Below are 13,265 nucleotides of genomic sequence, written 5' to 3'. Positions count from 1 at the left end.
GTCCTGCATGTGCCACATGATGGCACTTAGTATGACCTGCTCCATAAGCTTCCTCAGCATCAAGGTCAGGCTGAAAGGCCTGTAGTTCCCCAGATATCTGGGGTATCTCCCTGTTTTTCCTACACTCAAACCATACCTCAGGAGTCATTGACCAAGCAGAAACTCACCCTGCCTGGAGCAGAGATATTCAGGGCAAGGGATTCTGGAGGGGAACTCAATCAGCTCTATGAAGCAGTGAGCAAAGGTGAACCATGGAAGCTATCTGCATGTACTTGCCCACAGCAAGAAAGCAGCCTGGCCTGGAAGGACCCAAAGCTCTGCTTGGCTGGAGGAAACAAGGCCTTCAGGCAAGATGCCAGAGAGGGATGGAGGTGATGTGACCCACAGGGACTGGAAGGAGAAATGCTGCTGGAGTTGCTTTTGGCCTTGGGGCAAAGCATTAGTTTTAGTGATGAAGAACACCTGGAGCACATCTGGACACACACACATAGTCAGGAGAAAGACTGAAGCAATGAAGAGCAGATGTGTCTACAAGACTGGAAAATGCTAGAATCACTGGTGAGGTTTGAAGTGCATGTAAGAAGAAAGAACAAGAGGTGCTGTCTCATCATCTGGTGCAACCTCCATGCTGACTATGGATTACAGTTCTGGTTCATTGCCCTCTCTACAAAAACATATCATTTATACTCTGCAAACACCTGAAAAGGGCTTAGAGAACATCAGAGGTAACAGGAGGAATGGCAAAGTGTGCTCTGCAGTCTGGAAAAGAGATGGATGAAGATGGGTATGACCAAGATCTATTTTTTTTAAAAAAGTATTGCTGAGGTGAATAGAGGTCCTGGTTAATTGCTGGTTCTCCCAAATCAAAAGCTAGGGAGCACCAATTGGAACTACTGCCACTCAGGAGGAGCAGAAACAGGAACTTCTTTGCTGAGCTTGCCACTAAGCCATGGAAGCTACCACCACAGGGTACTCAGGATGCTAAAGTTGGGGCACAAACATTGTGTGGGCAAACACATAGAAGAAAAATCCACCAAGGACTTGCATACAGTCCTGCTGCCTCCAGCTTGGTGTGTCAGTGACATCTGGGGCTAGGAAAGAAGGAGAAATGCCACTATCTTGTTACGTTTTTCTTAGATCTGTCCCTGGGTATCCACCTTGTTTGTTTGTTTGTTTTGTGTGGTTTGTTTTGTTGTTTGGTGGGTTGGGGTTTTTTTAATGGAAAACTAGAAGGGGACCCTAACAGAGCATCTCAACAGCTCCTGTTTGGTGGTCAAAGAGCTGGTGGGTACTGACTGATGATGCATTGCCTGGGACAAACAATAGGAAATAACCACTGGGCTTACCCTGGGAAATTTTTCCTCCTGGAGATGAGTTTAACCAGGTACAGGGAGAAGCTGATGAAGAGGACCCAGGATGTGGTATGGCCTGAAATGGGGAGGTTATAAGTAAAGAAGTGAGGGGATGAGTGCAGTTAGAATTCCAGCAAGAGGTTCTGGAGGTTTTCTGCTTGCCAGTGTATGTGTAAGCAGGACACAAGAGCAAGTGGACATTTGGTCAGGCTGAGTACAAACTCTTCAAGTGCTAAGGACTTTGACCAGATACAGCACAACATTATCAATCATTCACCACAGAAGCACAGAATTGTCATGGTTGGAAAAGAGCTCTGAGATCACCAAGTCCAACTGTCCATCCAGGGGAAAGAATAAAAACACCCAAACAAACAAACAAACACAACAAAACACTAAAAAAACCAAAATAACCAACCACAAAATCACAACCACACACCTCACAAAAATTAACAGCAACACACAACCTACAGAAATCCCACCATGCCCTTTAGAACACACCCTGAAGTGCCACATCTACACATTTTTTAACACCTCTGGGGATGGTGCCTCCACCACCTCCCTGGGCAGCCTGTTCCAGTGCCTGACCACTCTTTCAGTGAATCAGTTCTTCCTAATATCCAATTTAATCATCCCTGGTGCAGCTTCAGGCCATTTCTTCAGGAACTGTGGTTACTCACTTGGGAGAAGAGCCCGACACCCACCTCCCTACAACCTCCTTTTAGGTAGCTGTAGGGAGCAATGAGGTCTCCCCTCACCCTCCTCTTCTGCAAACTAGACAACCCCAGTTCCCTCAGCCTCTCCTCATAGGACTTGTGCTCCAGACCCTTCACCAGCTTGGTTGCCCTTCTCTGGACACACTCCAACAACTCAATGTCCTTCTTGTAGTGGAGGGCCCAGAACTGAACACAGTAAAGAAATAATTCTGAATACTCAAGAAATTCTTGCTGGGCCTGTCTCAGAGGTGCCTACCTTTGCATAACTGAGCAGGTGTACTAGTGCCTCGTTTACCTGACACCTCTCTCCTTTGATTTGCTTCCCCAGAATCAAGGCTGCCCCGCGTGGAGTAGCAACCTTTTAGGTCAGAAGGATGGGGGAGATGGAACAGATGAAGCAGGAGGCTGAGCAGCTGAAGAAGCAGATTGCGGTAATGCTGGCAACAGCCCTGAGATGGCTGGAAGGGGGGCCACCCCCAGGTTTTCTGCTTGCCAGTGTATGTGTAAGCAGGACACAAGAGCAAGTGGACATTTGGTCAGGCTGAGTACAAACTCTTCAAGTGCTAAGAACTTTGACCAGATACAGCACAACATTATCAATCATTCACCACAGAAGCACAGAATTGTCATGGTTGGAAAAGAGCTCTGAGATCACCAAGTCCAACTGTCCATCCAGGGGAAAGAATAAAAACACCCAAACAAACAAACTCAACAAAACACTAAAAAAACCAAAATAACCAACCACAAAATCACAACCACACACCTCACAAAAATTAACAGCAACACACAACCTACAGAAATCCCACCATGCCCTTTAGAACACACCCTGAAGTGCCACATCTACACATTTTTTAACACCTCTGGGGATGGTGCCTCCACCACCTCCCTGGGCAGCCTGTTCCAGTGCCTGACCACTCTTTCAGTGAATCAGTTCTTCCTAATATCCAATTTAATCATCCCTGGTGCAGCTTCAGGCCATTTCTTCAGGAACTGTGGTTACTCACTTGGGAGAAGAGCCCGACACCCACCTCCCTACAACCTCCTTTTAGGTAGCTGTAGGGAGCAATGAGGTCTCCCCTCACCCTCCTCTTCTGCAAACTAGACAACCCCAGTTCCCTCAGCCTCTCCTCATAGGACTTGTGCTCCAGACCCTTCACCAGCTTGGTTGCCCTTCTCTGGACACACTCCAACAACTCAATGTCCTTCTTGTAGTGGAAGGCCCAGAACTGAACACAGTAAAGAAATAATTCTGAATACTCAAGAAATTCTTGCTGGGCCTGTCTCAGAGGTGCCTACCTTTGCATAACTGAGCGGGTGTACTAGTGCCTCGTTTACCTGACACCTCTCTCCTTTGATTTGCTTCCCCAGAATCAAGGCTGCCCCGCGTGGAGTAGCAACCTTTTAGGTCAGAAGGATGGGGGAGATGGAACAGATGAAGCAGGAGGCTGAGCAGCTGAAGAAGCAGATTGCGGTAATGCTGGCAACAGCCCTGAGATGGCTGGAAGGGGGGCCACCCCCTGTGCCCCTCTCCTCAGTCACAACTTGGAGCTGAACTTTTTCTGCATCTTTAGAGCCCTCTGCAGTTCTGCACAGCCCCTTAAGTGCTGATGGAGATTTTCTAAGCGTGGTGGGGGGATGTCACAGTTTGGCAGAGGGGAAGAGGAAGGGGGAGAGGAGGGGACTCTACAATGGTGAGAAAGAACTGGCCACAACATTGTGTCTGCAGGGGAGCAAAGAGAGTCCCCAGGGAGGCAACTGGTGTTCTGCCAGGTGGGAGGATCCGTGGGAAGGGTGTAGCATGGGCAGCTGGGTGCTGAGGAGCTTCTGGCTGGCTTTTCTGAGGTGTGACTGGTAACAGAGCAGGATCCCCCTGTGCTGGCCACAACCCAAACACAGCAAAGCCACAGTTCCCACTCGTAGCAGCTCTCAGGCTCTCAGGTATGCCACTGAATTTCATGTGCCAGTGCCTTACTCAGATGGCTTTTTTCTGTCTCTTCTGCCCTTGTCTCTTCTCCAGGATGCCCGGAAAGCCTGTGCAGACACAACACTTGCTCAGGTAAGGGACAGGGCTGGCTGGGCAGGTAGGTGCTGGGGGGAAAGCAGTAGCTTCACCCCAAGGGGGACTCTCCAGCTGGGAAGCAGAGTGAGGAGGTAGAGATGTTGGGAGCAGCAAAGCTCCAAGCTGGATTAACTCTGTCCCCCGACTCTTTCCTCAGATTGTGTCCGGGATGGAGGTCGTTGGGCGCATCCAGATGCGGACCCGGAGGACCCTGCGCGGGCACCTGGCCAAGATCTATGCCATGCACTGGTGCACAGACTCCAAGTGAGAGAGAGAGACACTGTGGGGCAGCACGTGGGTGTGAGGAGCAAGGGGGAGCCGGTGGGAGGAGAGCTACTAACACAGTCTTGTTCCTCTCCCCCCAGACTTATGGTCAGTGCCTCGCAAGATGGGAAGCTGATTGTGTGGGACACGTACACAACCAATAAGGTAGGAGTCAGGCAGCTGCAGCAGACTGGGATGCTCAAGTGGGTCCTCTCAGAGCTAGTGCCCTTGTCCTGCTCTCTCTGCTGCCCATCTCAACAGGGCTTCTTGTCCTTCCAGGTCCATGCCATCCCTTTGCGCTCCTCCTGGGTCATGACCTGTGCCTATGCCCCCTCAGGCAATTTTGTGGCCTGTGGGGGCCTTGACAACATGTGCTCCATCTACAACCTCAAGACTCGTGAAGGCAACGTCAAAGTGAGCAGGGAGCTCTCAGCCCATACAGGTGTGTGTGCTGCCTGCCTGCCAGCTGGGTGCCCTCTGCTTCCAAACCCCACTCTTCTAGCTCTGCCCCATTTCTCCCTTCCCAGGTTACCTCTCCTGCTGCCGATTTCTCGATGACAACAACATTGTGACTAGCTCTGGAGATACAACATGGTGAGTGTTATCTTCTCCATCCTAGTGACATGACCTCTGGCTTTTAGGGGCACTGGGCACACCAGCAAGAGCAGTCCTTCTGCTCTGCAGCAATCCACTGTCTGAAGATGAATTGCTCCTACACAGGGAGGACACACAGAGCACCTGAGAAAGCCACATCCCTTCTTTCTCCCTCAGCAGAACAGGTGCTTTTTTTTCCTGGTGGCAGACAGGTTATCAATGAAGTGGTAGGAACCACATCAGGTCTCACCAAGCACAGTATCACTTATCCCAGGACAAAAAAGAAGCATCATGAAAGAAAACAAAACATGGGCACCTTGACTGCAAACTTGATGACCAGCAATTAGCACAACTACTGGAACAAGGTGAAGATTCTGTGGCTTGGGGTTGTATCCATAAGCTGAAATGATGACACCTGGGAAATTTGCATCAAGAACAGACACTGGTCCTTTCCCCCTCCCTGCTCTTAATTAATAAGCAATATGAGCCTGGCAAAGGTACCAGTCAGAAAATTATTTATTACCTAGTCACATCTCATCCGTAAATATAAATCAGCCTCAGAACCCTCTGTTTTGGGGAGGAGGAGCACAATAACTGTCTGGACAGGTCGATGGGCCCAAATCCTCTCTTCTCCCCCAAACAGAGACACCTTTTGGTAAGACTTTCACTTCTGACTCTCTTGGATGCTTTGTCTTTACCATCCTAACCTCGAATCTTTGCAGCTAGTGAATTTATCAGCAGCAATACAGAACTTGTTCTAACTGTTGCATCAATAAATTAACTTTACTTTTTAGCTGTCTCAGTGAAAACTCCTTCTAGGGACTCTGAGACAGGGAGATGCTGTTTTTAAGGTGCTACAGTGAAAGTTCTTTCGGTGGGACTCTTGAAGTGGCAATTTCATAAAGCTGTCTCAGTGAAAGCCCTTGTGGAACTCTGAGACAGGCAAATGTTGACTGTAGGTGGTTGCACCCCCAGCCGCCCTGTAAACCTTTGCCCTTTTGATGTGCCATGACCTTAGCCATTCCGTGATTCTGTAAGTTTATAGGAAGCCCACAACACACACTCTACTTCTCCATCTTGCCCACTGTGCAAAGGACACCTGCAAAGCCCATGCCTGGATGCTTTGATTCCTGGCTCTCAAGTTTTGCTGTGCTGTGCTCCTGAGCAGTGCTGAGCCTTTATTCACCTCAACATCTGCTTTGGAAGAACCTCTTGCCCAAGGACAAATCAAGATGTGGCAGTTCCATCAGAGCTCAGGGTTACTTGGGGCTTTTTTGCCTGCTCTGAGTGTGTGATCCCAAGGAACATGGCCTGTGCATACTATGAGTGGGTACAGCAGACCTTAACCAGCTGTTTGCCTGTGAGTCCTTCTTATCTCCTCTCAGTATTCCCTTCAGCTGTTGTAGTTGTGGGAATATGGTCAAACCTCACACACACCCCCAGCCTGAGGCTAACTCTGCTTCGGCAAAGGTCATGGCTGTGAAGATCTCTCCTGTTCCACACAGCTGGCTCCAGTGATACCCCCCTGCATTCCCAGCGGGTAGCCAGGCCCGTGGCTTCCCTGCTCTCCCCTGTGTGGGCCAGCTCTCCAGCCCAGATGCAGGTTTGCTCTGCCTGCCCTGGCCCTGAGCAGCTCCCTCCTCTCCCGCAGCGCGCTCTGGGACATCGAGACGGGGCAGCAGAAGACCGTCTTCATAGGTCACACCGGAGACTGTATGAGCTTGGCTGTCTCCCCAGACTTCAAACTCTTCATCTCCGGGGCTTGTGATGCTACTGCCAAACTGTGGGACGTGCGGGAGGGCAGCTGCCGCCAGACCTTCCTGGGGCACGAGTCTGACATCAACGCCATCTCCGTACGTATGTGGTCTGCAGTGGTACTGAGGCAAGGACAAGGGAGGGCAGACCAGCTCCAAAGTAGGGTCCTGGGACAAGGTTAGAAGAAGCTGTCACCATTGTGTGGGGGGCAGGGGGGTCTCGGGAGACCTTGGCCCCATGATCCAGTCTGAAGGAGGGAGGACTTGAGGGCCTTTTTGCTGGCACTGGAGCACCAAAGCACCTGGGTCTGACTCAAAGCACTGCTTGGACTCAGCCAGCACACTATGGTCTGTGGAGCTCAGCACCCTGGCACAACTTTGCTCATAGTAGCTGCTGGGAACCATGCTTCAGGCATACTCCAGGAGCCCTGGTGCAAGGCACAAGTGAGGCAGCCAGAGTACCCAACTCAGCTCAGGGTCTTAGCTCCAGACAGCAGAGGTGGGAACGTGGGATCACAGGGAGGTCTTCTGAAGATCAAGTCTTCATAGGAGGCAGCAGAGACATTTGGGGGCAAATACCTCCCTCAGAGGCAAGGATTCAAACCAGAGCCCTAGAAGTGGCAGGACAAGAGATATGTCAGTTAAATCTCCAGCAGCTAACCAAGTGAGCCTACCAGCTCCCTGCCACGTCTGCTGCTGGAACCACCCTCCACTGACCTCAGATAGTACAGCTTTCCTCACCTGTCCCATGGCTACCCTACCAGCTGTATGGGTTTCTGCCATACCTGCTCCCAAGGAGCTTTTTGCTCCTTAGAGCAAGGATACAGAAAAGAAGTGTCTGAGAAGGGTATGAGGATGAGGCAGAGGAAGGCTCTCGTAGCTCTGAATTGTCAGACCCTGTCTGGGGGATAATGGGTGGGCACTTGTCAAGCCTTGAACTAACAGCTGGAGGTAAAGGGGCAATAATCCTTCCCCAAGCACTAGGTCAGTTTGCAATAGCTGTAGCCCCTACATCAGTTGCTTTCTTGAGGTGGAAGTGGATTACTAAGTCTTAAGCATCGGCCTCCCCATTCAGCAGACTCAACTTTCATGACCCAGTGTCTTGTCCCACTGGGTTTTCCTACCTCCATGACCTCCTGGGGGTTGGCAGGGAGGTGAAGTCGGGAGGAAATCTGTGCAGCACAGCCTGGTGAGTGCCTGGTGTGTGCCTCCCTCAGTTCTTCCCCAACGGTGAGGCCATCTGCACCGGCTCAGATGATGCCACCTGCCGTCTCTTCGACCTCCGGGCAGACCAGGAGCTCATTGTCTACTCTCATGAGAGCATCATCTGCGGAATCACGTCAGTCGCCTTCTCCCGCAGCGGGCGCCTCTTGCTGGCTGGGTACGACGACTTCAACTGCAACATCTGGGACTCCTTGAAAGCAGAGCGTGTGGGTGAGTGGCTCCTGCAGGGACCCTCTTTCATTCCCTGCAAGGTCTTCTCTCCGTCCTTCCTCAGTCCTACTGTCACTTCAGGGTCAAATGAGGCTTTGCTGTGAGAGGGTTCAGCTGGCCAGACCTTCCCTAGAGCGTTGTTCCTTGGCCAGCCCCATGTGTGGTGGCTGAATGCCATGCACAAATGTTCCTCTGCAAATTTCTGCTTACTGCCAAACACGGTAACTGTACCACGTTCTGCAGGAACAGACTGCATGATACACAGAGGTGTGGGTACACAGCCCACGTTGCATGTCCTCAGCGTGGTCAACACCCCACTTCTTTTCCTGACCTCTCTTCTTTTCCCCATAGGAATCCTTTCTGGCCATGACAACAGAGTGAGCTGCTTAGGGGTGACAGCAGATGGGATGGCTGTTGCCACTGGCTCCTGGGACAGCTTCCTGAAGATTTGGAACTGAGGATGGCAGCAGGAAGGGAAAGAAGCAGCATTGTCAGCTGAGCACAACAGAAACGCCTACCTACCACTCCCGCTTGTCTCTAGACACAGGTCACTTGTAGGGGTCTCCTAGAGTGAAAGGGAAAGGAGAGGTTGGACAGGGGGAACAGAGGGAGCTGGGGAGCAGGAGGAACTGAGGAGCAGGAGCACACACACTGGCACTTCACCTCAAAACCAGCCCAGTAGTTTCCAGCCTCATGCAGGCTTGAAGACCTACAAAACACTGTTCATTATGTCTCAGGACTTCACAGTTTAGACACCCTCTACCCACTTTGACACCCATCCTTCACAGGACCCCTCAGCCAACACCTCTGCCCCAGACTAAGCTCTGTCCCTGATTTAAATCTACCCAGCTTCTCTGTGCAGCTGCCCTCTATCCCTGCAGGCAGCCTCAGAGATCTATTTGGTTTGGAATTCCTATCATGTAACCTCAAACAAAAAACTGGTGTAAATTTGGCACGTTTTCCAATAGGGAAGTCTTGGCTCAAGTCTTATCTATGCATAAGTGGGGGAAAGGTAGCCCTCAGATGTGCCAGAATACAAGGGAATATTCTATTTGTTCTTATTTATCGTCTGCTTCTTGCTGTTCCTTCTCTTTTTGCTTCACTCCTGCACCGTGTGATGACCCGGTCTGACCAGTAGCCATCAGCCCATGTTTTCAAGTCTGTTGTAGATCTTCATAGCCCAGGCAAATAAAGAAAGCTCACATAAGCACTGCAGGCTGTGTTCTTTCCAGCATTGCAATGAGCTACTGCAAACAGAACTCCCCTCCTGTGAATACTGCCTGCTGATCCCATCCTAATCACAGAATCACAGAACCCCAGGGGTTGGAAGGGACCTGGAAAGATCCCCCAGCCCAACCCCCCTGCCAGAGCAGGGTCACCCAGAGCACATCACACAGGAACGTGTCCAGGTGGGTTGGAATGTCTCCAGAGAAGGAGACTCCACAGCCTCTCTGGGCAGCCTGGCCCAGGGCTCTGTCACTCTCACAGGAAAGAAGTTCTTCCTGATATTTACACAGAACCTCCTGTGCTCCAGTTTGCACCCACTGCCCCTTGTCCTATCACTGGTCATCACTGAACAAAGCCTGGCTCTGCCCTCCTGACACTCACCCCTTACATATTTGTAAACACTGATGAGGTCGCCCCTCAGTCTCCTCTTCTCCAAGCTCAAGAGCCCCAGCTCCCTCAGCCTTTCCTCATCAGGGAGATGCTCCACTCCCTTCATCATCTTTGTAGCTCTGCACTGACTTATAGAATCATAGAATCATAGAATCTTAGGGGCTGGAAGGGACCTCGAGAGATCATCTAGTCCAACCCCCCTGCCAGAGCAGGGTCACCTAGAGTACATCACACAGGAACTCATCCAGGTGGGTTTTGAATGTCTCCAGTGAGGGAGACTCCACAACCTCCCTGGGCAGTCTGTTCCAGTGCTCTGTCACTCTTACAGTAAAAAAATTTTTTCGGATATTCACCTTGAACCTCCTATGCTCCAATTTACACCCATTACCCCTTGTCCTATCACTGGTCATCACTGAGAAAAGCCTAACTCCATCTCCCTGACACTCACCCCTTACATATTTGTAAACATTGATGAGGTCACCCCTCAGTCTCCTTTTCTCCAAGCTAAAGAGACCCAGCTCCCTCAGCCTTTCCTCATAAGGGAGATGTTCCACTCCCCTAATCATCTTCGTAGCTCTGCGCTGGACTCTTTCGAGCAGTTCCCTGTCCTTTTTGAACTGAGGGGCCCAGAACTGGACACAATACTCCAGATGTGGCCTCACCAATGCAGAATAGAGGGGGAGGAGAACCTCTCTTGACCTACTAACCACACCCTTTCTAATGCACCCCAGGATGCCACTGGCCTTCTTGGCCACAAGGGCACATTGCTGGCTCATGGTCATCCTCCTGTCTACCAGGACCTCCAGGTCTCTTTCACCTACCCTGCTTTCCAGCAGGTCAGTCCCCAACCTGTACTGGTACATGGGATTGTTCCGCCCCGGATGCAAGCCTCTGCACTTGCCCTTGTTGAATTTCATCATGTTTCTCCCCGCCCAACTCTCCAACCTATCTAAGTCTCTCTGAATTGCAGCACAGCCTTCTGGTGTGTCAGCCACTCCTCCCAGCTTAGTGTCATCAGCAAACTTGCTGAGGGTACATTCTATACCCTCATCCAGGTCGTTGATGAAGATGTTGAACAACACTGGTCCCAGTACTGACCCCTGTGGGACTCCACTAGTCAGTCTACACTTGCCTTTGTTGAACTTCATCAAGTTTCTCCCCGTCCAACTCTCCAGCCTGTCCAGGTCTTACTGAACAGCAGCACAGCCTTCTGGTGTGTCAGCCACTCCTCCCAGCTTAGTGTCATCAACAAACTTGCTGAGGGCACATCCACAGGCCTTGCTCTCTACCCCAAAGTCCCCAGGGACTTTTGTTCCTATTTTGGATCTCGCCCTCATGCCAGACCCTTGCAATAGGCTACAGTTCTTTGTCTACATTAATTTCAGACCAATGTTGATGCAGCAGAACTCCAGAAGTTACACTGGATCCATCAGACTCCTGCACAGAGCTGCAGCTTCCCAGCCCACGCTGTAGTACACAGGTTCAAGGTCAGACCCTTCACAGCAGGACTCTTACTGTCCTACCAGGACATATATACAGTCAGCAAAGGCTTAACACAAATTTATTTGCTACAGATAAGAACTCTACAGTAAGTCAATACAGCTGATATCTAACAGAAGAGACAAAGTCTGTACTGTACATAAGAAATACAAAGCTAGAGGAGAGGGAGGAGGTGCCCTCTCCTTAACTGAGATAGGTGAGCAGAGGGACCACAAGGCTGACATTTCAGTCTATTGCAGGATTTCTCACCCCTAGAAGAGTCTCAAAATACAGAGGCAAGATCCTGGAAAAGGGGATCTTTAGTTCTCCACAAAGGGACACCGTTGGTTCTCTTTGTTCAAGTCACTCCAAGCACAGTTCCCAGATTTGAGGCTCCTGTTCAGATCTGCTGTTACTTCCCTCTTCTCTCCCAGGTTCTCCCCCAACACATGCCTCTTACCCTAGAGAGATAAAAAAACCCCAAACAGTGTGAAACATGTGAATTGAGGGTTAGTTAATTCTCAGTGGGACACGTAGCCCATTTTCAGGCCATTCAGCTTTGGCTCTCTTGTGACCAAGTCCAAGTGATGGACTTCTTACAGCTCAAAGAGAAAGGATGCGCTGAACAGGCAGTGTCATGGAAAGGTTAAAGATGCAGATAATTGAACGAGACTTGGAGGCACCCAGGAACAAGACTGACACACAGGAAAACATTGATGAAGTCACCAGGCTCTATGGGAGGCCACAGTTCCCAACTGGGGGCCTAAAAATACAAGAACTGAAGGATTTGGGTTTTTCAGCCCCTTTCTCCCTCCCACAGCACAACTCGTGGAGCTTTACCTGGCGAGGGGCAGGAGAGCTGGGGGCATTATCATCCAGCAGGATGCTGAGGGGGGAGCGGCCAGTCCCACCAGATGTTGCCATGATTTTGGTGTTGGGCTTGCGTCTCACGGGCTTGCTCCCTGGGGACAGAAGGAAACGTGTCAGTGTGGCATGACAGGGCTAGAGGCTCCTCCATTTCAAATGCCTCCTGACCTTCATGACCCAGCTTGCTTCCCTGCACAGCAAAGGCTGTTACCCAAGGACTCCCACATGACGGTGTCACAGAAAGGTTGAGGTTGGGAGGGACCTCCCATGATCCAAGCCCCCTGCTCCAGCAGGGACACCTAGAGCCAGTTGCCCAGGGCCACGTGCAGATGGCTCCTGAGTATTTCCAAGAATAGAGACTGTAGTCTCTCTGGGTAACCTGCTTTAAGCCTTGGTCACCAGTGAAAAAAGGCTTCCGGATGTTCAGTGGAAGCCTGTGATCCAGTTTGTGCCCATTGTCACTAAAAATTATGACAAAAAGAGTCTGTGAGCCCTTACACCTTCCCTTCAGGTATTTATACAAGGTCTCACTGAGCCTTCTCTTCTGCAGGCCAAACAGTCACAGCTCTCAGCCTCTCCTCACAGGAGAGGTGCTCAGCACAGGGCTGTTTGGAGCAGTCAGTATCACACTATCAGCACCACACAACCAAGCACTTAGGTGTGCTTTGCACCCTTGTTCCCCAGCTCTCCCAAGGAGAACCATGAAGTGGTTCAGGTTGGAAGGGATCTCAGTTCCAGAAGGAGAGGGAACTGCTTGAAAGAGTCCAGCACAGAGCCACAAAGATGATGAAGGGAGTGGAACATCTCCCTGATGAGGAAAGGCTGAGGGAGCTGGGTCTCTTTAGCTTGGAGAAAAGGAGACTGAGGGGCGACCTCATCAGTGTTTACAAATATGTAAGGGGTGAGTGTCAGGAGGACAGAGCCAGGCTTTGTTCAGTGATGTCCAGTGATAGGACAAGGGGCAATGGGTGCAAACTGGAGCACAGGAGGTTCCATGTGAATATCAGGAAGAACTTCTTTCCTGTGAGAGTGACAGAGCCCTGGGACAGGCTGCCCAGAGAGGCTGTGGAGTCTCCTTCTCTGGAGACATTCCAACCCACCTGGACACGTTCCTGTGTGATGTGCTCTGGGT

General features: G+C 50.8%; 2 protein-coding genes across 3 annotated transcripts; one reads left to right on the top strand and one right to left on the bottom strand.

Annotated features, from left to right (window-relative positions):
- Positions 1-3,479: 3,479 nt before the first annotated feature.
- GNB3 (guanine nucleotide binding protein (G protein), beta polypeptide 3) lies at positions 3,480-8,713 on the top strand. 2 transcript variants are annotated; one of them, XM_009998540.1, is made up of 9 exons: positions 3,480-3,536; positions 4,083-4,121; positions 4,282-4,388; positions 4,490-4,553; positions 4,668-4,830; positions 4,916-4,982; positions 6,634-6,835; positions 7,954-8,170; positions 8,522-8,713. In XM_009998540.1, exons 1-9 carry the CDS (start codon positions 3,480-3,482, stop codon positions 8,626-8,628), a joined length of 1,023 nt encoding a protein of 340 aa, XP_009996842.1. In that variant the 3' UTR covers positions 8,629-8,713. The 2 variants fall into 2 exon arrangements, with proteins under 2 accessions (XP_009996842.1, XP_009996849.1); XM_009998547.1 differs by lacking the exon at positions 4,083-4,121.
- A 2,873-nt stretch (positions 8,714-11,586) lies between these two features.
- On the bottom strand, positions 11,587-12,360 carry CDCA3 (cell division cycle associated 3). The gene is made up of 3 exons (XM_009998936.1): positions 12,345-12,360; positions 12,107-12,228; positions 11,587-11,727 (listed from the first exon to the last, which is right to left on the bottom strand). Exons 1-3 carry the CDS (start codon positions 12,358-12,360, stop codon positions 11,587-11,589), a joined length of 279 nt encoding a protein of 92 aa, XP_009997238.1.
- Between the last annotated feature and the right edge of the window lie 905 nt (positions 12,361-13,265).

This window comes from Chaetura pelagica, unplaced genomic scaffold (assembly GCF_000747805.2).
Source record: "Chaetura pelagica isolate M959 unplaced genomic scaffold, ChaPel_1.0 scaffold120, whole genome shotgun sequence".
NCBI classification, from domain to species: domain Eukaryota; kingdom Metazoa; phylum Chordata; class Aves; order Apodiformes; family Apodidae; genus Chaetura; species Chaetura pelagica.
This window is presented reverse-complemented; position numbering and strand designations above follow the sequence as displayed.